Source organism: Penicillium verhagenii (assembly GCF_028828195.1).
Source record: "Penicillium verhagenii strain IBT 33310 chromosome Unknown utg000005l_segment0_segment0, whole genome shotgun sequence".
Classification (NCBI taxonomy): Eukaryota; Fungi; Ascomycota; class Eurotiomycetes; order Eurotiales; family Aspergillaceae; genus Penicillium; species Penicillium verhagenii.
Window position 1 is genome coordinate 177080 of NW_026643169.1, and position 27710 is coordinate 204789.

At 47.2% G+C, this 27710-nt stretch overlaps 9 protein-coding genes across 9 annotated transcripts; 5 read left to right on the forward strand and 4 right to left on the reverse strand.

Annotated features, from left to right (window-relative positions):
- Window positions 1-94: 94 nt before the first annotated feature.
- On the reverse strand, window positions 95-1943 carry N7466_003649 (ankyrin repeat domain-containing protein; the record flags this gene model as incomplete). The annotated part of the gene is made up of 2 exons (XM_057163046.1): window positions 95-1502; window positions 1579-1943. The coding sequence occupies 2 exons, from the start codon at window positions 1941-1943 to the stop codon at window positions 95-97; spliced, it is 1773 nt and encodes a 590-aa protein (XP_057021727.1).
- Window positions 1944-2655: 712 nt separating this feature from the next.
- Window positions 2656-3720, reverse strand: N7466_003650 (uncharacterized protein; the record flags this gene model as incomplete). The annotated part of the gene is made up of 1 exon (XM_057163047.1): window positions 2656-3720. One exon carries the CDS (start codon window positions 3718-3720, stop codon window positions 2656-2658), a length of 1065 nt encoding a protein of 354 aa, XP_057021728.1.
- A 1339-nt stretch (window positions 3721-5059) lies between these two features.
- N7466_003651 (pyridoxal kinase) lies at window positions 5060-6520 on the forward strand (the record flags this gene model as incomplete). Its single annotated transcript, XM_057163048.1, has 6 exons — window positions 5060-5110; window positions 5159-5169; window positions 5229-5308; window positions 5403-5615; window positions 5699-5816; window positions 5884-6520. 6 exons carry the CDS (start codon window positions 5060-5062, stop codon window positions 6518-6520), a joined length of 1110 nt encoding a protein of 369 aa, XP_057021729.1.
- A 1533-nt stretch (window positions 6521-8053) lies between these two features.
- N7466_003652 (phosphotransferase family protein) lies at window positions 8054-9337 on the forward strand (the record flags this gene model as incomplete). Its single annotated transcript, XM_057163049.1, has 3 exons — window positions 8054-8152; window positions 8241-8536; window positions 8638-9337. 3 exons carry the CDS (start codon window positions 8054-8056, stop codon window positions 9335-9337), a joined length of 1095 nt encoding a protein of 364 aa, XP_057021730.1.
- Window positions 9338-11973: 2636 nt separating this feature from the next.
- On the forward strand, window positions 11974-13206 carry N7466_003653 (uncharacterized protein; the record flags this gene model as incomplete). The annotated part of the gene is made up of 1 exon (XM_057163050.1): window positions 11974-13206. One exon carries the CDS (start codon window positions 11974-11976, stop codon window positions 13204-13206), a length of 1233 nt encoding a protein of 410 aa, XP_057021731.1.
- A 1323-nt stretch (window positions 13207-14529) lies between these two features.
- Window positions 14530-15052, forward strand: N7466_003654 (DUF3759 domain-containing protein; the record flags this gene model as incomplete). The annotated part of the gene is made up of 3 exons (XM_057163051.1): window positions 14530-14545; window positions 14643-14786; window positions 14892-15052. 3 exons carry the CDS (start codon window positions 14530-14532, stop codon window positions 15050-15052), a joined length of 321 nt encoding a protein of 106 aa, XP_057021732.1.
- A 3117-nt stretch (window positions 15053-18169) lies between these two features.
- Window positions 18170-19273, reverse strand: N7466_003655 (putative C2H2 transcription factor; the record flags this gene model as incomplete). Its single annotated transcript, XM_057163052.1, has 1 exon — window positions 18170-19273. One exon carries the CDS (start codon window positions 19271-19273, stop codon window positions 18170-18172), a length of 1104 nt encoding a protein of 367 aa, XP_057021733.1.
- A 2429-nt stretch (window positions 19274-21702) lies between these two features.
- On the reverse strand, window positions 21703-22765 carry N7466_003656 (putative L-cystine transporter; the record flags this gene model as incomplete). Its single annotated transcript, XM_057163053.1, has 4 exons — window positions 21703-22092; window positions 22152-22590; window positions 22641-22658; window positions 22722-22765. 4 exons carry the CDS (start codon window positions 22763-22765, stop codon window positions 21703-21705), a joined length of 891 nt encoding a protein of 296 aa, XP_057021734.1.
- Window positions 22766-23497: 732 nt separating this feature from the next.
- On the forward strand, window positions 23498-25920 carry N7466_003657 (uncharacterized protein; the record flags this gene model as incomplete). The annotated part of the gene is made up of 4 exons (XM_057163054.1): window positions 23498-23645; window positions 23707-24074; window positions 24129-24294; window positions 24341-25920. 4 exons carry the CDS (start codon window positions 23498-23500, stop codon window positions 25918-25920), a joined length of 2262 nt encoding a protein of 753 aa, XP_057021735.1.
- Window positions 25921-27710: the final 1790 nt, after the last annotated feature.

Below are 27710 nucleotides of genomic sequence, written 5' to 3' on the forward strand. Positions count from 1 at the left end.
AACCTTGGAACGTTTCCTAAGCCTCACGCCATAACTTGATTAACTTAGCAACCTTGGAAACACTTGGAATTATTGCTTATTCTCCATGCACAAACTACCGATTTTGATGTTGGTAGGGTGTGAAGCCTGCACCACGACCGTTCATCATAGCAAGCATCTCCGTCCTATTATACATGGCAGCCAGTGTCAATGGCGTCCAACCTCGATTGGAATCCGGACAACTTTGATCCGCCCCTCGTTGGAGCAGCACCTTTACTACTTCCAGTTCGCCATTATGTACAGCCTTGTAAAGGGGCGTCTTTCGAGGATACCCACAATGATCTGGTATAGCCCCATTATCCAAAAGGAACCGAACAATATCCAGATGCCCATTCATCGCGGCCTTTGAAAGTGCAGTATCACCAGTATGCGAAAGTCCGTTGATATCCGCACCCGCATTAAACAGCATCCGAACGACATTTTCATGACCACACTCTGCGGCCTGGGAGAGCGCCGTCTTCCCGATGTTCTTCGAACCATCCACCAAAGTGCCTCGCTCCAGTAACATCCGAACGAGTTTCTCGGAGCCTCTCGCAGCCGCAATACTCAGTGCAGTATCCCCTTTCGCTGACATGTGCACGGCATTTGCATCATACGCCAGTAATAGATCAACCAGGTGCATATGGGAAAACTGAATAGCATACATCAACGCCGTTTGACCGTGCAAATCCATCGTGTTCACATGAGCCCCTTTATCCAGTGTTCTTTGGACGGTGTTGAGATCACCCTGTCGAACAAGTTCAAAAAATCGGTCGCTACTGTTCATGAGCTTGAATTTCATTTTCCGCATTATATTAGGCTTTTTGCCCCGCACGATCGCTGTATATGAGGAGCTTTCTCCTCTCGACGAGCTAGCATCTGATTGAGTTCCCGAGAAAGTTGTAGAGCTCCCCAGCTCAGTCTCAATGGCGATAGGAAAGTTCTCTTGAAAGACTTCTTTGTCTGCATCATCGCCTGGACTCCATCTGGCTGAAAGTACCGGTTCCGGGAAGTTTTCTCGGGGTAGTACTTCTTTGTCGGAATCTCCTTGTATTTCTGTTGCGGTGAGAATAGGCAAGTCTGAAGAATTTCGTGGCAGAGCTATCTTGTCTGTGTCGGTCTCGATCATGTTTTGTTTTGAAGGGGGATCGTTGAGTGGTGAATGAGAATGGTTTACTGGTGGATGTGATGCATTATTGACCTCAATGTGTGGTTCTGGCCGCATGCTTCGTAGCAAATCTTCATCTTTGACGGCCCTGTCAAGGGTACTAATGATGAATTCGTGATCTTGATTTGATATTTCCGGACCAATACCGATTTCGATTAATTCGGTCTGTAATCTTTGCCATGCCTCGTTTTTTGAGATTTCAGAGCTGCATTGGCCGACATCAAGTACATTAGAAACAATTAAAGGGTCTCGTTTGCCAGTTTGGATGTCGTCAATAAGTCTCCGTGTGGCCATACTAACATTCTTTTGCGAAGCTCTATGGTAAATATCAGAATGAAAAACAAAATTTGAAAATTTGAAAATGACAGTAGAAACAAACTTCAAGGACTTACATAGCCATATTAGCATTCATCATGCTCAGCTCAAAAGTAATGGATCCAAGTCGCGATCGAATCTCCATAATCTGATGATGTGACCCGACTCTACTGGGGTACAGCGAAAAGGTCCTTAAATCCACCAAAACTCCACGACAACGCCTCAAAATCTCCGGAAATTGAACCGGTAGCGTCTTCGTACACAGGGCCGCGTATGACCTTGTAAAGTCCAGCACAGTAAGCAATAAATCCAGTTCGTTGGTAGCCTGGTTCACGAGTGAGGGTGACTCGCGAGTGGATTGGTAAAGTGAATCAGCCAATGGGTAGATATCAGCCACTTCAATGTTGGCTGTTGTATCGTGGGGCGCCTGAAGCGAGACCATCATGAAAGTCCGATGCAGGTAAGGGGGTAAGGCTGATGGTTGCCAGGGTCGTGGTACGAGTTGTATGTATAGTTATTTGTTCGGTACAAATAAATTTTTTTAGGGATTCACGTTAATTTGCCTTTTTTTTCGGTAATCGAGGCTTGGATGGCTCGAGGACTGGCCCGCGCGCACGGGTTGGGGGCCGAAAGTCCGGGCATGAACGAATGATGTAAGGATAAGGGACGCGGATATCGCAGTTCAAACATTTGCTTCGAGATTCAATCTCCTGGAGAGATTAGTACAGGTATTCCCAACTGGATTCAACCTTGGGAATGTCCACGGGCTCAAATGTGGTACATGTGTCTGACTTTGCACATGTGAACATTGAACTTATGTATCAGGGGAAATCGGGTGTGCTTTGGGAAGGGAACAGCGACCGCTATTTATAGAGCCTGCAGATCTTGTAGATCCCGTTGTCCAAGGTTGCCTCAACCCTGAAGGTGGACCGTCAATTCTCATTTGTGTTATTGATATGTAGTCTGATTAAAAATAAACAAGATACTATAAAATATGTATATATATAATGGAAATTCGCTGTCATCAAACGTGACCGTAACTCCAAAAAAAAAAAAAAGAGAGGTGGGTGAAGGAGAGATCCTTGGATGTACATGTATAAAAACCAGAGAACTCCCAAGGGAGCAGATAGCAGACTTGACGTATTCTGTCTGAACTAATACATCCCCCAGGATAGAGCTCCGATTGTGACGCTGATTATAAACAATGGAAGTCGGGAGTTGGGTAATGGAACTGTGAGTCCGGCACCGGCCGTGACACTGTCGGAACCGATTGTGATATTGGTGTCCGCAAAACCAGAGCCACAGTATTCATTGACAATCTTCGCCGAGGGGAGATAAGTTGAGTCGAGTGATTGACCATCCACCTTGGCCCACTCAGCATATATGTCCATGGTCGCTTTAAGGCACTCGTTGCAGGTGAGTGTTCCCTTGGTAAGCGTGTTCCCAATCGGAATGAAATATACATTATAATCATTCGCAGCTGTAGTATTTGTGACTGCATCGACGAAACAATAGTCGTCAGTAAGGGTGTTGATGAGGCAAGTAGCTCGGTATACAGGCTCGTAGGCCATCAGTTGTTGATAGGTGTCCGTGACCACTGAGTTGCCTGCCTCATAGTCGGGCCCACAATTGCTCCCGTCCAGCATCTTGGTCGCTAACGAATTCATGATCGACTGACATTCAATGACTGGCTCGGAGCAGGCAGTATCCAGCACGCGCGCGGTGGTTGTTGCTGAGCTCAAATCATGGAAGAAGCCATTCGAGTTCTCGAAAAGGAGTGAAACGGCGTGGCATTTGGTCACCGTAGAATTGGCGAGGAAGCTATCGAAGAAGCTGACGCAGCTAGCGTTGGCAAAGTTGTTCGAGCTCGTGTCAAAGGGCTCGGGCATCGCTGCTGAAGTCTCCGTGCTGGCATTTAGAATTCGCCGTTGTAGACCGTGCGTCGCATCGTGCTTCAGAGACTCCGCCACGGAATCCTGGTTCAATGTGTCCAAAATTGTGTCTCCTCGACCTCCGGGGGGCAAATCCTGACGATCCACGATCGTTTCTCCACCGGGGTTAGAGGTCGATCGCGGGATGCTCGGTTGTAGATCTGCCGTGACTGCAGTAGGGTGAGCCAACGTTGATGTCGATAAACAGAAAATAAGAATTAGAATTAATAGGCAAGCAAGGCTTTTCTTTTGACCGGGTTGCGACCGGCGAGGTCCAATGGAATCCATAGAGAGTGAACGGTCTATACTCCGGCTGCAGCGCGCGAGACCAAGAATTGCCTCCACGAGGAAGCTAGAAAGGGGGGAAAACGAGTGACAAGCCACTGAACGGGCAAAAGAAACGAGAGAGAGAGAGAGAGAGACGCGATTAAACGCTGTTAACAATTCGACATGGCCATTCACAATGGTCCGCCCCCAATAGCACGAACAAGAGGATCAAGTCATTTCGACCAAGTCAAGGTGCCCACGAGGAAAGGCAAATGTATAAGCGGGAATCCGGCAAAGCACGGAGCACCGCACTGATCCTGTTTTCGGTTGTTTTCTTTAATCTTAGAAAAGTAGAAAAGTCATATGAGAAGCCAAGCCAAGACCAAGAAAAGACACTGTCCGTAGGACTAGATCGTTCTGTGGATCCCGTATCCCGGTAAGAGTGTGATTAGTGTGGTTCAGGGGCACTTGCATGGGTGCATGGACCAATTGCTAAGGACCAAATGCCCAGAAGGGATTAGCTGGAGAGAAGAGTTCAAAGCAAGAAGATTCGACCCCAAAAGTTAGGGAACTAGGGAGTTGATAGGAGTTGATAGGAGTTGATCACTAACGGGGTTTTTCTCCTCTGAATCGATGTTCACCTGACTTTCCCGTGATCAGATTATCAGAATCCAAATCCGCTTGATTGTTTCACTTAATTTTTGATAAAGAATCAATTGAACAATAGAATGTACTATAAACCCTTGGAAGCTACTAAAATTTAGCTCCGTGATGAAAATCCACTACTCAATTTCCCTTTCTTTGACGGTTGAAAAATCAACAAGCTGGCAGCTGTTCTCCATACTGTAGAATCTAGACTAAGAAAGCCCCACCAGCATATCGACTACTACTACCTAACTTAATGTAGCTGCATGCTAGAGAGGTACAAATGATGCAAGTTGTCTAATTTAAATGTTGATGCTCCTGGCCTGAGTTCAATTCCAATCAAATATGTACCTACATCAATCAATCAATTGTCAAATTGAATCCACTCATGGCGACCGGGGTGTTATTCAAGTACATAATGATGCTGGAATTAAAGGCATTGCGCACCATGCAAGGAGCCCAAACACAAGTTACTAACTCCGAATCAAAAGAGAGACATGTGGGGTATTCAAATGTAAAAGATCTCATTACGATCTGTTCTATTGAATCTATTCCACAGCCCTACTGCGTACATTGTTTTCTTGCAATTGAATTCTCTTATCGGGACTTCCATACACCGGAAAGCCAATGAGAATTAGGTAATAGGAATGTCAGTGACTTCCCCGTCTCAAAACCCCCACAATTTACAACCACCTTCACTCTCCTCGATCTCACAATGTCTGAATCGCTCGTACCTGAAACCCGGGTACTGGCAGTCGCCAGCCATGTAAGTTGAATTTCCCAAGTTGATCGGTCCGAAACTAACGCAGATCAGGTGGTCTACGGGTACGTCGACATCCCACTCGGATGATAAGAGTCATGCGACATCAAACTGATCTCCCTAGCAATGTGGGCAATACAATGGCCGAGTTTGTCATGCAGTCAATGGGCTGTGACGTGGCTGCCTTGAATACTGTGCATTTCAGTGCGTTCGTCTCCTTCCATTGTCAATGGGGTTGACTCATCCGAGTATCGCCGCATGAAATGCCCCATATTCAGAGCTAATTGGCTTTTGATAGGCAACCACCTTGGATATCGGCAATTCAAGGGCACTCGCGCCACCGCACAGGAAATTACAGATTTATACCAGGGTCTCTGTCAGAGTAATCTCACTGACTTTGACGTGATGCTGTCTGGATATGCCCCAAGTGCAGCTGCCGTGGAAGCCGTCGGCGCAATTGGAATCGATCTCAAGAAAAAGGCTCAGCATAAGCCTGGGTCTTTTTTCTGGGGTGAGTGTTTGTGAATCCTTAAAGGGCGAGAGGGAGCGGGGTTATTGAAGGATCTCTGAATGCAAATCTAATGATTAATCTAGTATTGGACCCGGTAATGGGAGACCAAGGTCGACTCTATGTCAATGACGATGTTGTACCGGCCTACAAAAGCACCATTCATCATGCAGATTTGATTCTACCTAATCAATTCGAAGCCGAGTCAGTTCACCCAGCATTAGCGCTATGCTATATACGCCACAGCAAACATTCATCTAACTTCTCTTAGGGTCCTCTCTGGTGTCAAAATCACCTCTCTAGCGACATTAGCCGAAGCCATCACCGCCATTCACCGCATTTATTCCGTTCCTCACGTCATAATCACTTCAGTACAACTATTCAAGTTGTCCCAGTCAGGCTCCACTCCGAACCCACCAGATAACTATCTAACCGTGATCGGCTCCACGACCCGATCTGATGGATCTCCACGTCTCTTCCGCATTGATGTCCCCGCACTAGACTGCTTCTTCAGTGGCACAGGCGACATGTTCGCTGCATTGACCGTCGCCCGACTCCGGGAAGCCGTCGACGCCGCCAGCCCAGACCTACGACACACCGCTTCTTGGGTTTCGCCAGATGACGTGATACCTAGTAATCTCCCACTAGCACAAGCTACTCTCAAGGTCCTCTCCAGTATGCACAGTGTTCTGGAGCGGACGATGGAAGCCCGGGATGCAGAACTTGCGGTTGCTTTCACTCAGAACGGGGGATTGACACCTGAAGAGCAGCAGAAGCAAGATCACCTGCGCCGCACCAAGGCAGCAGAGGTTCGTTTGGTGCGAAACGCACGTTTCCTGCGGGATCCACTGGTTCAGTTTGGTGTGCAGGAGTGGCGCAAGGAGGATATGCCCACTCCTTTCCAATAAGACAAAACCACTCGAACATTTGACTTGGCATCAGTCTCGTGGTGGGACTATCGGAATCTGTATATACATAGTAGATCGCATATCGCATTAGACCAAGGCATGCAAATTTGACAGGTGATAAATTCTTTTATCTTTGATTGGGTCGTTTGTCGACATATAAATCATTAAATCTTCCAGGAAAGCTTTCCCACTAAGTGTGCACTTCATGCCTTTCCAACCCGTTATTTCTTCTTTAAATGCGAGGTCTGAATTTAAATGCCAGTGCTTCCAAATCCACCGGCACCACGGACGCTCTCCTCGAGCTCCTCGACGACGGTCACTTCAGGAGTGTAGATCTGAGGAACGAAGCAAAGTTAGAACACAACACTCGAGGATCTGGAATTATATCGAATCAAGCTTAACTCACCCTCTCAAGAACCAGCTGAGCAACACGATCGCCCTCCTTGACTAGTTTCCGGAACCATGAATCAGCAATTGAATTTGCAAGAAAGGGAAAGAAAGGGAAAGAATCGAGACAGCACATACCGGGAAAGTCAACATCGGAGTGGTTGAACAGCAATACCTTCACCTCGCCACGGTAGTCGGCATCGATAACACCAGCACCGGTGTCAATGAAGTGCTTAGAGGCAAGACCGCTACGGGGAGCAACACGGCCATCTATCCCGGGAGAGAAAAACAAAATCCGAATTAGTCTTGAAATCCGCCGCAAGATCAATGGATCCAATCAATTCACGTACAGGTTCCCTCAGGGACTGCAATAGCAATACCAGTATCAACCATCGCCTTGCCCTTGGCCGGAATAACAGTCTCCTTTGCACTGTACATGTCGTAACCCGCAGCGAAGGCAGAGCCCCGCGTCGGCGCGCGAGCGGAGGCAACAAGCTTCTTCACCAGCAGGGGGGGAAGAGACTGCTTGATAGAAGTCACGGCGGGGGCATCGGAGGTAGTCATGGTGTCGATCTTGGTGCGCTTGGGGAGCGGAGAGTTGGGGAGAGAGGGGGGTTGGCGGATGGTAGTGGTGGTCTCGGTAGGTGGCGGGGTGGTGTCTTTGGTCATGGCATGCAAATAAGATCAATGGGGGGAGTGAATAACAATTTGAATGAGGAGTAAGAGAAGTGGGAAAAATGGAGTAGAGGTATGAGTCCAATGGCGAATTGGTTTTTTTTTCTAGAAATTGCGGTGTCGGTGTGGGGATCTTCTGTCCCTTGCGCTTTCCACTTTCACCGCTTTGACGCGTTTTCAACTTAACGCGTGCAAGTTACTACGGGCGTTAGAGACCATTGTGGAAGTGCCAGGGAAATCCCGGATCAGGTAGGCGGTGTGGAATAGCTCTCCCCGCTCCCTGGGGAACGCCGAGGGTCTAAGGAAGTTGGTTACTGCCGAGGTACACGGCAGTGCAACTGAACACCTTGGACTTGCCACTTGTATATATCCCTTGAATTCGAGTTTGGTCGCGAATGAGAAGCACTTTCTTGCATTATTGATTTCTCTATCCCCTTTCGAGCCTAAAAAAGAACATTTTTATCTACAATCATGGCGGGAGCTGTGCGACAGCCCATAGACCTGCCCTCGTTGGAGCGGTATATTGACCAGAACGTACCAGTTCTCAAGACACCACTGGATATCAAACAGGTGAGTTTGGTCATCGATGCTCAACTTGAGACATTCTCAAAAGAGATGAAGAAGAAGGAAAAAACCGGGAGTACTAAGACAACGGTAGTTCGGTTTCGGTCAATCCAACCCCACCTATCAGCTTACCACCGCCGATGGTAGGAAGGTTGTGCTACGGAAGAAGCCTCCAGGCAAACTGCTCTCAAAGACAGCGCACCGCGTGGAGCGAGAGTACCAGATCATTAAGGCGTTGGGTGGGACAGATGTACCCGTGCCAGAGGTCTTTTGCTTGTGTGAGGATAACAATGTGATTGGGACACCGTTCTACATCATGGAATTTCTGGATGGACGGCACTTTACCGACCCGTCGATGCCTGGAGTCAGTGCGGAGGAGAGGAACGCATTGTACGTGTTGTCACTTGAACCCCCCCCCCCCCTTCCCTATTTGCTTGGGAAAGTATGAATGAAGTGAAGACTTACATCGTCTTGTTTTATCTTTTGTTTAGATGGAAGAATGCGGTGCAGACACTCGCCAAGTTCCACTCGGTAGTGCCCTCCTCTGTCGGGCTAGAAGGATTCGGCAAGCCAACGAACTTCTTCGACCGTCAGATTGCCACGTTCAACACCATCTCCAAAGCACAAGCTGCGGTAGTGGACGCGGATACCAAGGAGCCCGTGGGTGAACTCCCTTACTTTGACGAGATGGTCCGGTTCTTCGCGGGCAAGTCGACGCAGCCGCGTGACCGTGGAACTCTGGTGCATGGAGACTACAAGATAGATAACATGATCTTCCACCGGACGGAGCCCCGAGTAATTGGAATTCTGGACTGGGAGATGGCGACGGTTGGGCACCCACTGTCAGATTTTTGCAACTTGAGCAGTCCCTGGATCATGGAAGGAGCGGATTCGCAGCTGGAGGCGTTCCAGAATGGGCGGGTGGCAGGACTACCGACGCGCGAGGACTGCATGCGCTGGTATAGTGAGGTGGCCGGGTATAATCCGGCAGAGGATATTCTTTGGGGAGATGCCTTCTTCGCGTTCCGAGGCTCCGTCATCATGCAGGGCATTGCGGCCCGGTTTGCAGGGCGTCAGGCCAGTAGTGCCCGGGCGGGAGAGTATGCTAAACGAGCTAAACCTTTTGCGTTGGGAGCGTGGGAGCGGGTAAAGCGGGTGCAAGAACTTTCACAAGAGAAAGGCAAATTGTGAAAAAAAAAATAGATAAAAGGGGGAAAACAACAACAACAACAACAACAACAACAACAACAACCAAGGCTTTGTTGGGAAGCTTGGAAAGGAGGGTGGGATCTATAACGGTTGGAGAGAGATGAATTTCGGATATACGGGGGTTGAATACTACTGTCCATTATACTACTACTAGTATACTTTCTACTCCGTACTCGATAATCTGTTGATTCTGTAAAAGAGTAGTGTAAGCTTATGATAAATGCATGGATAACAAACATGTAGTCGGTCTTCCAAGGTTTAGATTCCAACCTTGGACGGTGCATACTAGTACTGGTAGATATCTGCAGATGTCTGCCCAGTACGGACTCCACGGAGTACGGAGTACTACATGTCTGGTGTGTGATATTTTTGCTTTTTCTCTTGTTTTCTTTTTTTTTTTCCTTTTTTTTTCCCTTGGCTTGTTTTACTCTGTCGATCCTATGATTTGAGGCGGGACGAGAGTCCTTCAGGATTGGCTTCGTCTGCAATGACGGTAAGTTCGAGTCCGTGCAGGCGTGTCAGCACTAACCACGTTGATTCTGGCCCGTAATTCTGCGGCACCTCGTCACCCCTCGTCACGTCTGTGTGCCCTTTGCAGAACTTTGTTTTTGATCAATTTATGATTTAAATTTGACATATTGTGTTTCTCTGTGAAATAGAGAGTAAAGGGTAGAATTCAAGTGATTACCAGAGAAAAAGATTGAAAATTGAAACATTTGAAATGTGGCAGAAAGCGAGGGAAGATTTGAAAGCGGGGGCAATGAGGCTGCGTTGGCCCTGCGGCTCTACGTAAAGGTGGTGAGGCTGACCCAGACACTCGGGAAACGAAAACGAAAAGAAGAAAAACCAGTAAAATATGTAATATGTAATATGTACATGCACACATGTGCTCAGGGAAAAAAAAAACGAATAATACTAAAAATACATTCCAAAAGATGAAGATACAAGAGAAAAAAAGAGAAAAGAAAAAGAAGAAGAAGAAAATCCAACCCATTCCTAAATAGGGTGAAGAACCCACTTTCTCTAAGCAGAAGAAGAGGAAAAGTCGCTAAGGAGTCACTCGGCGCGGGCCGCGTGATTGGTATTGGACCTGAAACGTGAGCTGGCAGAGAGATTTCTTTTTCGCTTGTGTTTTTTTATTTCTATTTCTATTTCTATTTCTATTTCTGTTTCTATTTTGTTTTTGTTTTTATTTTTTGTTTTTCGTCTTTATTTTTATTTTTATTTTATTATATTACATTTTTTCTGGTCTTTTGGCCTTTTAATACTCCGTTACTCCGAACATCATTGCTGACTGAAGCACAAGCCGGGGAGGAGAAATCAGCGAAAATAAATAAATACAAAAATACAAAAATACAGATGAAAAAAAATTACAATACAAAACTAAGGCAAGTTTAGAAATATAGAAGCCGCCAAATCTGACATACGTACCACGACTGAAATGAAATGGTTTTAATTAGCCAGGTGGAGCTGCACTTTGCAGCCTCCCTAGGTTCTGAGAGGTCCAAGAGTTGGTCTATAACCGGGGGAAGAAAGTGGGGGGGGGGGGGAAAGAGGGGATTTGCTGGACTATCACTCCCCGGTTATTGATTCCGATATGAGCAAGAAACTGTGGAGCCTTGTTTATAGGAAAAGAGGAAGGAAAAAAAGGGAAAAAAAAAATTGGATAGAGGGTGTAACAACTTGGGCCCATTGCTATTCCCCCTCTTTTTCTCTCTCTTTTTTTTTCCCTACTACTTACTGCCTACGTACTTGCTCATTTTCTCCCCTTTCCCCTTTAAATTCAAGAGAAATCTAGAAGACCCTCTATATACTAGTAAAGATAAAAGATGGAGATAAATGAAATCCTAATCTTTTCTTATTTCTAATTTTACTTTCTTACTTTTCATACTAGGAAATGCTTTCGTTGCGGGGAATTTCCTTGGAGCCTCGACCCACTGGGAATTTCCATGCAAGAGCCGCATGTCCTTCGGTTTTTTTTTTTTTCTCTTTAGATTTCCATATCACTCGTCTGTTTCCCTGAGATTTTCCCTTCCCATTTCCTCTTCTTTTTCCTACGGAGCCGCTGCTTTAGTTGAGCCTCATTCCCGACCCGTTCTTTTTCCTGTAAGTTTGTTTCCTTTTTTTTTTTCAGCCTCACTTTGCTTCCCAGCTTTCCCCTCTTTTCAATCTCCCAACTTAATCCTCATTTCCCTTTGGATTCTTATTTTTTTGGTTTTTGGTTTTTGGTTTTTTTTATCGACCCATTTGCTATTGATTCTATAAACTGCTTTATAACTTCCCCCTTTTCTTCAATCCCTAGTGTGGTAATTCCCCCCCCGTGTGACGACACGAATTCCCTTTGGTTGCTTGACACACAAAACTTGGAAACATCTTTAGGCGCCGGGTATTGGAATGGCTGTTTCGCATTTCATGAAATTCTCCCCCAATATATATCCACTTTCTGAAACTTTCTTATTGGGATATATCTACTAATATACAATGGGGAAGTTTGGAAGGTTCTTCAGCTAACGCCTTTTTTTGGCTCAGATCAAAGTGATTCCGGATGGATTTGCTCTCGGCTTCCTGACACCTTACACATCACATCGCTTCATGTCCATGCACCCCCACCCGCCTCTATGACGTGCGACATCTACGTCTCGGACGATGCCATGAATCGCTCCCCACAACTGGTCCCCCAAAAGATCAATTATGGGGTCGGGGAGGAACCGCCGCCGTTCGCCGAAAACGACTGCGACAAGGGAACGCATGATCGTTCCCGTAAGCCGCACCAGCCGGAAACCCGTTACGGCGATGGTGTGCTGATCGGATTCATGGGACCAGACCATCTCGATGTGAGGAAACATGCTGAGGAGAACCCACTGGACTGGTCCCCGAAACAGGGCCGACTTCAAGATCTGGATCGATTCCCCAAGGACATTCTGCCTGCCAAGTTCGAGTCAAAATCCGTCACTCGCCCACCGACAATCACCTCCTCGCCCGTCAAGGAATCCAAACTACCCAAGGAAATTAAAGAAGACACTCCGAAGTCACCCCTCCGTACCCTCCCTCCGCCCGTCTCGTCGCAAGATCTCAAACCGTGCTTCCCCCCACAACGTCCCCGTCTCCAGTCTCTCACCGCTCCCCCGACGGGTCCGCCTCTACATCTAGCACCGCATCGAAGAACCTCAACCGCCGAGGGGCTCTCCCCCGACTCCAACCAAGCAGACCTGAAATCCCGTATCTCTCTTCCGTCACTTCAATCCCTGGCTTCGCCCGCCAACTCTTGCGTCGGGGCTTCCCCGGATAACACGCAAAGCCTCCCTTCCATCCATTCCGCCTTGGGGTTATCCCAATCCGAGTTCTCTTCAACGAGAATCAATGGCTTTCCTCCCCCTTCCTACTCCTACTCACCGTCTACTACGTCGCGTAATGATTCCCCGCATGAGCGTCAATTACCTAGTATTTCACAGCAGATCCCGCCCAGTCCCTTCTCTCATTTCTCTCCTATAAGCACCAAAGATATATCCAACAATGCTTCTCCCGCCTCGCAGCCATGCTTTTGGCGCACACCGACCTCCGCGGTGTCAATCGAGCCGCAGCTTCCTCCCCCTCCGCCCCCAGGCCCGCCTCCGCCCCCAGCGGTAACTCGGAGTCACCACTACGAGCTATCTCCGATGACTGCCACCAGTCCAGCCACAAGCTATCCTACCCCCATCGAGCCAGTGCCCCCCACGGGTGAGGAACGCACTTCGTTCAGCTCACATCCTTCACCGGATGACGGTACGGCAATCACGAGTATAGGTGTTTACAAATGTACACATGCTGGGTGCACTGCCGCCCCATTCCAAACGCAATATTTGCTCAAGTAAGCTCGCCCTCTGGCAACATACCCCCCACCCCCTACTCGAAAAAGAAAAAAAGAAAAGAAAAAAATCAAATCAAATCAAACCGAACCCAAAGAAAAAAACCCAAGTTCCTAATTTTCAAGTAATAGCTCCCATGCAAACGTGCACTCTTCAGATCGACCACATTTCTGTCCTGTAGATGGCTGTCCTCGTGGTATAGGTGGGAAAGGGTTTAAACGTAAAAATGAGATGATGCGGCATGGCCTAGTGCACAACTCACCTGGCTACGTCTGTCCGTTTTGCCCGGATCAGCAACATAAATATCCTCGGCCAGACAATCTTCAACGGTACGTGGAAAGGCTTTCTCTAAAAAGAAAAGGAGAGGGTTTTCCCCCTCTACCTATCGTCTTTCGTGTCAGTCCGGCTAATTGTGAGGCCGCTTGTCGGTTTAACAGACATGTCCGAGTCCATCACGTCGATAAAAGCAAAGACGACCCCGTTCTTCGGGGAGTTCTTGCCCAGCGCCCTATTGGCAGTACACGAGGCCGTCGTAGGCGGCTAAATGGATGATGACATTTCCTTGGTGATTTGCGATTTTCTGTGACCTTAGTGTTTTGACCCACCTAGAGAATGGGGGATGGATATATGATATCATATCACGACAGCCCACCTTTCAAGCCCCATTCTCGCAACCTTTCGCAACCTCGATCCCTTGACGAATTAATGACTTTCTCATTTGCGATACCTTTTTATTGATTCGTTCTGAGCAGCTTGTTCTATTTTTATTTTATTACTCTATTCGATGATACCACATGTCACTGTTAGAAGCATGATGATACACGGGCCATTCGTTATGTGTTGGTTATTGTGGATGCTTGACACCGCTATTGTAAAACGGTCCACTCGTTGTTCCTCCGTCTTCTATTTGTATCTTTTCCCTTTTTTCTTCCTCTATCTCTTTCTTCCTCTGTCATCATGTGGAAAATGAACAGGGTCCACCGTAGGATCACAGCAATCAAGAGTCAAATCATTCGTTTAGGAATCATGAGAAAGGACCTTGGAAATAGAAGGACATATAGTAGCAATCTAAGTCGTACTGTTGCGTACTCATTGTCCATCTCATCGATCCTTCCCCTGTAATGACCCGCCTCGGTGGCGTGACCCCGCTCAGGGTAGAGGGGCAAAGGTGAAATCAATGATCAGCATCTTCAGTGGAGCACCCCCCTGATCTCGTACCTATATGAACCCCTCCTCACCCCCTGTGTCTTCTTCTTCTTTTTTCTATTCTCTCTCCATCAACATCTACATCTCTCTCTCAATTCACAATCTCCAAATAAATCTATCACAATGGGTTGGTTCAGCAGTAAGTGTCCTCGGATATTCATTCTACCCGCATGAAGGCGCTCTGCCAAGCGTCCCAAGCCTTCCTAAGCATTGACTAATAATCTTGGCTTCTCCAGACGACTCCCAGCAGGCTTCCAGCCACCAGCAGTGGAACGAGAGTGACCCCAAGCAACACGAGGCCAGCTTCGCCCACGAGCTGATCGCCGGTGCTGCCAGCTACGAGGCCGCTAAGGCCTACGAGAAGCACGAGCAGGCCAACGGTACGACTCCACTCGACCCGCCCTTTTGTCTCCCCCTCCCCCCAACAAAATTGTGCTATCCACGCCACAGTTCTAAGGGATAAATATACTAACAAGGCATAACAGGCAAGCCCGCTAGCCACGCCGAGGCCAAGGAGCTCATGGCCGGTTTCGCCGGTGCCTTCATTGACCGTGAGGCTGAGACCAAGGGTCTTGACTTTATCGACCGTGAGAAGGCCAAGCGCCAGGCTCGCCAGCACATTGACGAGGCACAGGGTGGTTGGTAAATTCAATTCAATGGACTGTATATAGTACTATAGGCTGTGCCTGTCCTTGCTACGTATCTCAATGAACATATGATACCTGAAGCAAACCTTTCGTGTCCAAGTTGTAAATTCTTTTTGTTTTGTTTTTTAGAAACTAAATTGTGGAAAAGTAAACAAGTTGGTTAAATCTTTCCCAACCGTAATTAACAGTCCGCATGTCATGCGCTGCCCAAAAAAAAAAAGCGTATACAGCAGATTGAATTGAATTGACCTGCATCAGGCTGCATGCAACTAGCGGTAGGGCTATCTGCTTTCCCGATGATATACTCCGTACACGGAGTAATAGCGGTCGATCCATTTGGCGCCACTTACGTACAAGTGGGGGAATCGTCACCACCTCGCCACCACAACCCCAACAACAACCTACTAACTACATAGTAGGTACTGTGTTCATGGCGCGCTGCGGCTGCCAAAATAAGAAACACTAATATCACACTAATGGCATCAATTAATTAACTACAAACTATATGCGTCGATGATTTACATAGTATTGACATCAGTTACCTGCTGTAGTAGGTACTATTGACTTATGACGCAGAAAGCATATTGATTTAGCATTGAAGCCGCCTGCCGTAACACATGAATTCGGAAAATATCCCTTTGTTTCTCCCGAGGTTGCCGTCACACCCCGCACATACGGAGTACACATGTACAGCTCGCATCAAAAGACATATCCATCTGGACATGAGCCAATTGATCAATATGTAGATTTTGATTAGATCTTGCCAAATTGCACAAATGACCACCTTGGGAAACATTTGAACACACCAGGGACCCCTAGGACCGGAAAATTGCAAACAACTCACGGTGGAAAGCCAAAGCGATATCAATCAAACGCCGCGATGCAACATTACTCCAAACGTCAAGGCTTATCCCAACTCTGAAGTGTCAATTTCACATTTTACACAAAGGCACTTTCAAGGTTGGGGGTTTTTTCAAGAAAAAGAAACCTATTCTGGATGTTCAAAATGTTGCCTGGCGGGGCGGCCTCGGAGATATATTGTGATACGCTACACATACACCATGCAATAGAACTCATTAACATTGAAGACATGCATGTGCGGCTATTGATTGATATTGGTATCGTCAACCTTGGAATTTAACCGTGAAGTACATTAATTTTGAATGACCCACATGCACATGTGCACGTGGAAACATTTAAACTCTCCTGGTCGAGAACTCATCTCTTCCAATTGATGCTGGTCAACTGGTAGTAAACATTGAACCTATGAACTCGTCTTAGGAGGTGTGGATAATATTCAAATGTTCCAAAAATGGAATACGACAGGGTGCAGCCTCGTAACATTATACACATATGCATCCATGAATGTGTGACATCTGGAAGCATAAAGCACTCGAGTCTCGTGAGTCGTGAACATGGAAAGGTTCGTGAAATGTTACAGCTCTTTCACGGTCCACTCTCAAGGTGTACTACTTCCAGGATGACTAACCCGATAAGAGGCTCAATCTCGAACCCAAATCCCAGGCATCGATTCTGAAACGGGTCTTCTTGTGCCTCAAGCATCAGGGTCAATTGCCCAACGGCGTGGACCAGTAGCTATCGGGAACTCTCAAGTTCCCCACTTTGTACAGACTGTCAAGTACAGTCATCATGCATTATAGAGTGCAAGGGTTCCACAAGCCGGCAGACGTTGTGAAGGCTTCCACAATGTTGTTGGGATATCCCTTTTTCTTTTCGATCTTCTTTTTCTTCTTTCATTTTACTTTTTTTTTGTTCTTTTCGCCCATTCTGGAAATTGAGTCAAGAGCTAAGAAATCATTGTTTGAGCAGTTACCGATTTAAGAGATTGTCGGGGAGAAACCTAAATGCAAAGTCCAGAAATGCAGAAATGTTTCACTTTAGGGAAAGTTTGGTAGTAAACGTGGTCCCAACGAACCCGCTACACTAAAACGTGTTTTAACCGATTAAACTACTAAAGCTAAAATATGGCGGAAGGAAAGTCAAAGTCAAAATCATTGAAAAGCGAATTGAAATCCAGGATTCCAGAGGCTCAAATTGGGAAGGTGATTCGGTCCTGACTAATCGTTATGAAAAAAAGTTGGTGGATAAGACCTAGTGCCTTTCCAAAGTTGGAACTTGCTATAAATGTAAACCAGTTTGCCATAAAAAAAAAAAAAAGAAGATTAACCATAAAAGGAAAATGGGTACAAAGAATAAAAACGTCATAAACTCCAAGGACAAGCCCACGTCTATCTCCAAACCTTGGAATAGGTCTAATACCATGCTCCTTGTTGATTTTTCAATTGAATTCGCTTTCCTGCCTAGAATCACTGAAAAGGCAGATTGGGTCGCATTCTGCTTGACTAAGCCGACTTGAATGGAATGTAAGGTAGGATTCAAGGGTCTATTTTGGTTAGAACCCCGAGATGTTGACTTGGGGCTAGAGAACAAGAACAAAAATAGTGATCTTGTGGAGAAACTGACCGGGCGCAGAGTACACAAGGGGAGCTGGTGTATAGCTCCGCGGGATTGGGAATCGGACTAGAGGGTTTAGTTTGAAGCAAAATAGCGTTGCATGTAACCTTTTTTAGATCTCTTCAGGAGTATATCACTTCCATGGTTCAAATTGCGTCAACTATACCTATTATCTACTTGGGAACGGGCACCGACAACATTGAACATTGATTGGTCAGGGTATGGAATCTATACGCTACTAGTAGTATGAGTACACTACAGACACTTCCAAGGTTGGAACTTGTCAACCATAGAAATCTTGGAACATTGAATATCATCATGGAATATAATCATCAAGAAAACAAATTGAGTTGGAGATTCATTCTAGAAAATTGGAAATCGTAACCGGCCAGCCGTTATACTTCCCAAGCATGGTACTTCCAAACCTCAGCACCATTCCATTTGTCATTGTCCTTTTTTTTCTTCTTCTTTTGGCTCCCTTTCCAACAGTAGTCTATCTGCTCTAAGCAGGTCTTTGAATTCGCCAAAAAAAAAAATTCACCGTCCCCGCTAGCCCATGAGTTATGTGTATACAGATCCGTAAACAGAGAAAAACAAAAAATCGAGAATGTAAAAGGCAGCCCTGCAGGACTCAACTCGGATCAATCGCTGACACCCCGACGGTGAATCCTCCGCAAATGATCTCTCATATTGTCCACCCGACTAAACACCCGACCACATCCTTCCCATTCGCAGACAACACCGGGATTATGTCTGGCTTCATGACGTGCGCGGTCTTTCTTACTAGAAAACCCGCCCTGTCTAGACTGTGGACAACCCTCATGTCGACAGAATAGGTGCTTCCGATGACGGTTGAAATGCTTACGCAGATCACAGCCACGTCGAAAGGAGGTCCGAGACGTGCAGCCCGGGTGGGCGCAGCGCCAAGTACCATCACCCGCTGGGATTCCATAGCGGGTTAGATCGGCTGGGTTGTTCGGTGGAGAGTTATACTGAAGATTGGGTATTGGGGTGTCGAGGTCAGAAATAGTGGTTGGGGTTGGAGAGGTACCCAATAGCGAGTTGGTATCGAGGGCGGAAGATGGGGCTGAAACCGAGATTGGGACCGCAGGGACAGAGTGAGGGGAGAGATAGCCGTCGGTGTTTGGGACACTAAACCATTGTGTGGAGGTGTTTATGTTATCGTTAAGAGATGCATAGTCAGTCTGGGGCATTTCTGGTGTTCCAGGTTGATGGTAATGCGGGTAGGATGCTGTTGGTTGGAAGGTGCCTGTGGAATGGCTATTGATGCACCACTGATTTATGTCCTCGGGGGTATAGCCAGATGTTGGTGGCAGAAGTTGACCTAGAGAGGTCTGAGGGGAGTCGAATGTGAAGTAAGACTGCATGAAGGGCGAAGAAGTAGCAGAGCAAATGATAGGGTCCATTGAGGCCGGAGGTCGTAGCATCTCTGCATCAGATGCACTAGACCAAGTGTACAAAGAACCCATGGCGTCGCTGACGGGTGAGGCTCGTTGCTCTGAGGAATATTCTTCTGGCGCTAGGAAAGATCTTGTGGACTCGGGGGGAACAGGTCCGTAGCCTAAAGAAGGCTGCAGCCCAGATGAATGCCTGGGTGATGACGATGAGCTGACAGGGATCCTCGTCAGGCCTACCAGATGTGGCGGGAGACTACCCGGGCTACTGCCAGCTGCTGTCAGACCGTTATGATCGGCGACATGGTAGTTGTTATGCTTGTTGGACATGTCAGGCAAGGGAATTTCACGTTGATCGATAGAGGCACAGTCCGCAAGAGATGACAACAAATCAACTTCTCTTTCCAAATCCAATAATATATTTGAATGAGAACAAGTAGCCCGCATAGCAATTAACAGTCAAGAAGTGTGCACTGCTGTGGGGGATCTGTCCAGCTTTAGTCCAAGACAAGTAAGGAGACTAGAGCAGATGAAGGTCTGTGGTGGATAGATGGATAATCCTGTGGCGGAGATCCGATCCAAGCGGGAGTTATAAGGTTTTATTGTTTTTTTTTTTTCTTTCTCTTCTTCTTCTCTTCTCTTCCTCTTCTTTTTCCAGCAAGGAATAGAAGTGGTTGAATAAACGTGGCTGTTTTATTCAGGAACCATAAATTCCGCGACGGAAGGCCTGACCTGTGTATAAGAAAAGAATGTTGGAGGCAGTGCTTTTCTGGAACCAGGTCTTCCCCGTAACATGTAATATAATAAAAAAACAGAATTAGGAATTAAAAAAAAGAATACCGAAGAGAGATCTGCATCAATGTTGACTCAGAATGAAGCATGCAGTTCGCGACTTTTTTTTTTTTCCACAACTTCAATGGAATCAGAGGGGGCGAGTACTAGTAGGGATTGGAGTGACGATGAGATTAGCCCCACGGAACTCCCAGAACCATGAACCAAATCAGATCAAGCCCAGACCCCGGGGCCCGGAGCATGGGGGACATTATGCACGATTGTTTGGCAGTCAAGGTGATCGACGTAAGAGGTGTAAAAAGAGTAGGGTTGGAGAGACAGCGATTGGTTGAAGTGAGTAGGGCTGAGCAAGCCAACTAACGCAGTGAGCCATATTGTCGGGGCTGAAAATGCTGGGCCAAGAAGAATTTAGGATGCAGTTGATAGGCTTCTTGCGGGTACGAGAAATGCCCAAAATGCCCAAAATGCCATTTCAACAGAAAATCCAATATGGGAATGCGTCGCGGCGTTAAACCCTTTGAGGTCAAGCGGCTTATCCATTACTGGGCCCACTTTTGGTGCAAAGCCACTTTCCTATTCCTGGGGATTTCACTCTCATTCGTCTCTGTACATTACAATGGACTGAATGTTAAAGAATTAAAACCATTTCCGCAATTATGGAGCTTCTACTAACCCAGATGTAGTATGCTCTTTGTTTTTTTGATCAACGTCTATACTCCGTACACTACGAATGGTATACCTATTTCGTTGCATCATGAACAGGAATTTCTTCCTAGTTAATCTCTCTTCTCGCCTAAGTTGAATTACAAATAAGAATCTTGAAAACAAACCAACATTTGAATGTACCCCGTATCATATTCAAATAAAATAAAATAATTCAAACAAATCTAAACCCCATTTTCCTTTCTGGGAGCGCCTCGACGCAACGGCAGCATAAAGGTAGTATCGAGTTTTTTGACTCAAGCCTTGTAATAAAGGTGGTATATCGTATAGACCAGCTTAGCCGTTCGAGGGCTCATATTGAGACAATCATGTTACGCCGAAGATCCCTCCCTGAAACAAGCAAGGATTACGAACGATGCGTTAAGAATATGGTCCGGGGGGAAGGTGAAAAAAAAAGAAAAAGAAAAAGAAAAAAAAGAAAAAGAAAAAAAAGAAAAAGGTGGGAATGGGGGGTCAGCTGAGGCCGACACCGACGGTTAGTACCCGGAGAGGATCCACCAAGCCCCCCGTCACCACCCCTGGAACTCCTCTGATTCGCCAGTTCGCAAAAACTTAGTGCTTAGTAGCCCCATCGACCACTCACATTCCTTTTCTGTCATGGAGTGGGGCAAGCTCCCCAAACGCGAGAAGCGGTGTCCATGAGCCGCAAAATGTGGCTGCATTGCAGTCAATTCCGTGACTCCTGCAGTCTTCCAAGGTTGGGGAATCTCCGAAGCCTTAGACTCGTTGGTATGTGGCCACGCGATCGGGTCGTCGGTACGGAGTAAACCGAAGCTGATACAGACAATGTGAAAAGGTAAGATCAATGAACAAAAAGACGTTGCTGATGTGCCGGTAATTCACTAAGGTTTAATATTTTGCCGAGCTGGATAGGGCTGAACACGGATTCCCTCTCTTTCAAGTCAACATTGGAAGATTCTTGAACAGTATCCCCATTGAGAAAAATGAATTGCTAAGCCATCCGATCCGATTTCACACGAGACATGCCGCGTGCGCCCCCTCCAGATCTAGCCGAGACTGGAAGATGGTGGAAGAATTTCGAGCCTTCCGCCCCCAATGTCTCAACGCAAGGTGGGCCAACTGCCGAGCACGCCGAATTTGGAGAAAGGTTGGAGGTCTCATATAACATTGTGATTTACAAAAATAGTCTGAGCCAGCCTTCTCTACGGTGTCTTTCATTTCCGCTCTGCGGTTTCCATACCAGCTCCAAGATGTTCTATCACAATTCGTTTGTATGCCCGACATCATATGCCTTCAGTTGACTCATCTTCACCTGCCAGCAGAGGAGTGATCAAGTTGGGATCCGAAGTCCCAATCACTGGCTTAGACTCAGCCCCCGGATATAGAACATAGTGCTGGGTTATGAAGATCAGATCGGAAACGATCGTAATGTTCCCCAGGAAAAGCTTAACCGGATTACCGGTGATGCCGCTCCAGTCACCCTGGAGGCTTGAGTCCATGACCAGCTGAAGTAACGACAGTACACCACCTGCCAAGTCTAATAAGATTTGGTTGATGTTCCAGCCCAAGGTGGACTGACGCCGGTAATTCATCCACGCCTGAGGTATATACTTCACAACCGTAATCACGAGCTTGATGTAAGAGAATGAATAGATCTGACAAATGAACGGTTCCTGCGTTAGATCGCCACCCGAGAGTCCTCAAAGGAATGCTTTGCAGATTTGAAACTTACCACATCGATCCACGCCCAAGTCGAAGGGTCATAGCCCCCGTCGGGGCTCTTGGACAGAACGATCCAAATCACAATTACTGGTGCCAAGACGGACCCCCAAAACAGGCCCGCCATGGGCCTGCTGATCCTTTGAAACCGGGAGACCTGCAGACCCCAGATGATTGGCCAGAACTGCGTATAGACGACGACGCTCAAGATCACCGCGTGAACTGCGAAGGCCAGGTCATTGAAGCGGACTGTCGGCTCTTCCGACAGCGGGTGCCGGGCTGCATACTGGGAGCGAATCACGGGCGAATACAGGAAAGCACCATTGTAGATGGTGTAGCATAGAAATCCTAAACAATTGATCGAGGGGAAATCGATCGATGTGCCTGCCGTCGAGCCCCGCTTAACATTGGAGATGGGCTGAGGATAAAAGGATGCTGACCAGCACGCCGTACTGTATCGTATGTCAGCTTCATAGGAGCATGATTGATGGATGCCACCTACTATATCCAGCCCAAAAGCCTGTGCCTTGTCAGCTTTAATCCCAATACTCTGCCAATTAGGGGCACGATCACGGGCACCTACCGGGACAGAGCCCGAATAAAGATATCGAGCTGAGATGAAGCCATAGTGCTTCAACGTTTAGCGAATTCAGCTCAAAATCCACATGTCACTCTAATGTGTTGTTTTGTGAAGCTTTCTTGGCCTATCACACTGAAAATTCAAAGGAAGATAGAGAGAATGAGGTGGGATATCTGGGGGGATCAAGGCATCATTCTGGGGGAGAATCATGTCACCGATAAGCGATAAGGTCAGGTGACAGTGTGTTTATCTTGGTTCTTATCGATAAGTTCGGGCGGTCAACCCCGTGACTTTCCATGGTTGTCCCGGTTATGAGCTGGCACACTAAACCTAATCAGGAAGAAAGTTGACATGGATTCGGTGCGCGCAGTTCACTTGTTGTCTGGTCCTGTACGACTCCTCTCTGTCGCTCTCCCTAAGTACTGGCATTTTCGTGGCTGCTTTCCCAATCTCTCCAGGCTGGAACTTGGTTGAATTATTCTTGGACCTTTGCGCAATCTCTTCTCCTTTCACGTTTACCCTTCTGTTGACAACTACGACTTCGAACGACCGCTCTCACGCTTACCGCCACGACATCGAACCCTCTGAAACCCAGCATCCTCTTCAAGACAATTGCTTTGTTCTTACAGCAATACATCACCTGCGAACCTGTCACCTAGCATTCCACTCGAGTTGCCGATCCCCGTCGCATGGTGCATTCTTCGGAACGGGGGATCTCAATAGATCTCCTTCAATAAATCCCGACATTCCACCGACGAACAGATACGGGTATCGACAAAATGACAGTCTCCGGGCTCACAGATCCGGGGAGTAGCACGTATTCTTCAAATACGCTGCATGTAGGAGATGGAACGTGGGATACGCAGGACGACACATTCTTGCTGCCCAATCTCATGGGAGTAAATTTTGAGACTATGCGATACAATGGTGCGTCAAAACATACCTATAGTAGGTGCATTACAAGCCTGACTGACAGCGACGTGGATAGGCATGGGAAACCGATTCAAGGACATGACTGGATACCACTCGATGATTGTCGCACATGGCGTTATTGCGGCGATTGTTTTCTTGGGCCTCGTTCCAATGGCATCCCTCATCATCCGATACTACTCCCGATGGAATCCGTACTGGGCATTTAAGCTTCACGCCTGGTTTCAGGTTCTTACATTGTTATTGACAACGGTTATCTTTGTGTTGGGTTGGTTTGCCGTCGGCCCAGAGAGAAGTTTGACCAATCCGCACCACGGAATTGGTCTAGCAATCTACGTGTTAGTCATTTTCCAAGCACTGTGGGGCTGGTTTGTGCACAAGGTGGAAAGAAACAAGATGCGACATCGTGTTCCATTGAAACTAGTGGTTTGTTGCGATTCAAAAGATTTCATGGTATACTCATACTGACTTTCAATGCAGCTCCACCGATGGCTCGGCCGTGCAACCGCTATCCTAGGAATTGTACAAATTCCATTGGGCTTGACATTATATGGCTCTCCTAAAGTGCTGTTCATTCTTTTCTCGCTGGCTGCCTTCGCTTACTTGTTAGCATTTTTCATCCTGTCTTACTTATACGATGATGAAGGTTATCATGTCCCAAGTGAACATGGCGGTAGTCGATTAAGTCACAGCCACTACACAGGGCCATCTGTTGTCGAAGATGACCATCATGGCGGCGGTGGCGGGGGCTTTGGGGGAGGCTCTTGCTGCCGGTGGGATGGCTGCAGCGCTTGCTTCTATGTTCAAACGTCGACCAAAGAGCCGCCATACAAGTCAAGTTTATGAGGAATCACGGACATCTTATTCGGATGAGAAGTATTCCGACCACGTTTCTCGAAAGGAGAGTGGTGGCTGGGGTAAGAAACTTCTAGAAATAGGAGCTCTTGCCGGGGCTGGTATGCTTGCGAAGAAATGGTGGGACGGTCGAAAACAGCGCAAAGACGATGCCGAGTCAGGGCTTTATAGCCCTGCCCACTCACGCACTGATAGCTTCTCTGAAGAATCACTCAGTCGACTAGAAGATGGAAGACCAGAACCCACTCATCAAACTCCACTCACCCGCCCCCCAAGCCGACCACCTAGTCGACCACAAAGCCCCGGCTCATCATACTATTACAACAGTACATATCTCACCGAAACCGAGAGGCGTCCATCTCATGGTATCCGAGATGCTTTGCTTGGTGCAGGCGCTTTTGCTGGATTGAAGAAGATATTCGGCGGTCGTCGTAACAAGGACAATGATGAAAAGAGGCGCTTAGAGGATATTCGTCGCCAAGAGGAGGAAGATGAACGAATCCAAAGAGTAAACAGCAAAAGACGACAAAACAACCCTCCCGGGCCAGGCCCCTACCCGTCACGACGCCGGCCAAGCTCATATTCCGAGAGTGATCTCACACCAACCGAATTGACCCCCCGACCTCCTCGAAATCCTTCCCACGGATCCCTCCTTTCGGCGGAACCCATGGCATCTGGCGCTGTTCCTGGTCGGGTTCTCTCTGATTTACCTCCTCCCAGACCTCCGGTCCACCACGAACTCTCCGGTGACTCAGTGTCAGAGTTACCACCTTCTAACGACGGAAGTGAGCTTGCAGCAGGATTTGCAGGGGGAGCAGCCGCTGCCGCCGCAGCTTCTAGTCGTCGTCGTAACAGCCGCAGCCAAAGTGGATCTCGACGCCGCGATGACAGCGTCCATTCCCCGCCTGTTTCCGTGAAAGTCAAAATGCACAACGACGGTCGCCATGTGACCCTCCGCCGCCTCACAGAGGAAGAAGCCGCCGCTAGCCGTGAAGCAAGACGCCGAGAGCGACGAAACTCGCGACGCCGTGCAGGCAGCGCCAGCTCCCTGTCCGGTGACGAACGGAGCCATGATCGCTGGCGTCGTGTCGAGGAACTGGAGCGTCAACAAGAGGAGCAATCACGGCGGCAAGCGGCAGCGGCAGCTGCAGCAGGTGCTCCTGTTTCCATGGCACCGTCAGGCAGCGTCCCTGCATTCTCCATGCCTGCCGAATCTCAAGCTAGCCATCTGCCACCTCCTCCCATGGCAGCTCCTGTGCCTTCTGGGTTGGCATATGGCAGTGTGATCTCACCTCCTGAGACATGGACAGGCACCGAAGCCAGTGGATCATACGCAAACAATCGTCGACGCAGACGAGCAGAGCGAGCCCGAACGCGGCAGGAGAGGCAGCAGCAGCACGGAGTCGAATTTGAGTGATAACGGAATCAATACTCATTGTTCTTCATTACTCTTCCCTTTCTTTCATGATGGATTTTTACGACCTGTATAAAATGTCTTCTGGTATGGAGCCTTGTTGATGTTTTAAATGTTGATGTTTCATGTCTGTTTGATTTTTTTTTTCTTTGTTATGCACGAACTTTGAGGTAGGTGTTGTCTTTTTTGTTCCTTATGTATTTTTTTTCATTCTGTGAAAGGCGAGCGAGTTTCATGGGTTTGATTATCGGTCGGGTTTTTTTCGTTCGAGTCGTATCTGACTTACTCGTTTCATTTGATTCCCATATGTACTTACCTGCTTTAGTCTTGCATAAAATTCCGTACGAAAATTAAGTTAGTATCATTTGAAGGCTATTCATTATGTCTACCAAACACCCATTCTTCCTGGTCGAAGCAATTCACGTTTCTTAGTCTGCCCACTTATCTAGCGGTTTTTCAGTCTTGGAAGTTCAATAGATCTACTAACTAGCAGGCATGATGTGCTCACCCAAATCTTTGACAGGTCAATTTTCCGCCGGCTTGTTACAAGGATGACTTCCAAGATTTGCTTGCAACAATCGTAAGGTTTTGCGTATCATATAAGTCCCTTGGTCATTATTACCTTGAGTTGTCTTCCTATCATAAGATATCTTTCAAAAGTAACATGTAAACTCCTGGGGTGTAAATTAAGTTAGTAGTGATTCCGAAGGAAGTTGGTTGAAACCGACAGACCAGCAATTTTCCACCTCTGATCAAATATCTCGAAGAATCTGCCAAGATCTTGAATAGCTTTCAGGTGCTCATCGTGCCCTTCCAATTTGTATCTTTCAAAGTAAAACTGAATCACTCGGAAGCCCCACTGCAGAAGAAAAGGCGGAGCTACACTGACATGCCCGAGATTCCCATCTAGGAAATCTCGTGTGCGTTCGATAAAAAAAGCAGCTGATAGTTCGCGTTGATGCTCAAGATTTGCCACTAGTGGATTTTGACTATCCTTTAATAGCGAATAGATCAAGAAAATGGTACTATTGCGGGTCAGCTCTGTAGCAAATTTTGAAGGGGAGAAGCAAAAAACCTATTAAGAATATTACGCGGCATTCCAACAGCTACGATTGCAGATTGTCTTTCGATTTCCAGTACAGTCATCAAGGCTTCCACTGTGCGAAGTAGCTGCATGTATCTTTCGTCAAGAATCTGTATACCTTGTTGGTGCTCAGATGCGCACTGAATGGCCTTGGAGAGCAGATATGATGCGTGGGCTAGGAGTTGAAAACTCCCCATGCGGGACGTTACTGGTGACAACAAGGTCAGTTCTTTGTCCAGGGTTGGATTCTATTTCACGTAAATCAGCATGACTCGAGTTTTAATCGAAGAGGGAAAACATACTTGTTGGCTCCATGAAGTGTCATCGGAAGGCAGAGGGTCATTTTCATTGGGTTCTGCCAATAGCAATGATTCACATGGGCGGCCAATAGCCATGGTCCTGAAGAGATTTAAGCAATCCATTTTTTAGCCTTTTTGTAACATTCAAATGTTCAATATTAGCATGAACAGTCTTAGGTGGGTAACAAACCTCTCAATAACATATAATGCCCACCACAAACGTCTTCGGGTCTCGACATCTATCCAGTCAGAGGCAGTTTGGAGTAATTTGGGCCCATGTACTCCAAGAGCAGTGAGATATCGCGAGCAAGCTGCCAAGGTTAAATAGGCAGATGGGTATATACCATGACCATACTCGTAGGTGAGTACGAGAAGCTGGGCCTGTAATAGATGAAGCGACAACTGACCAT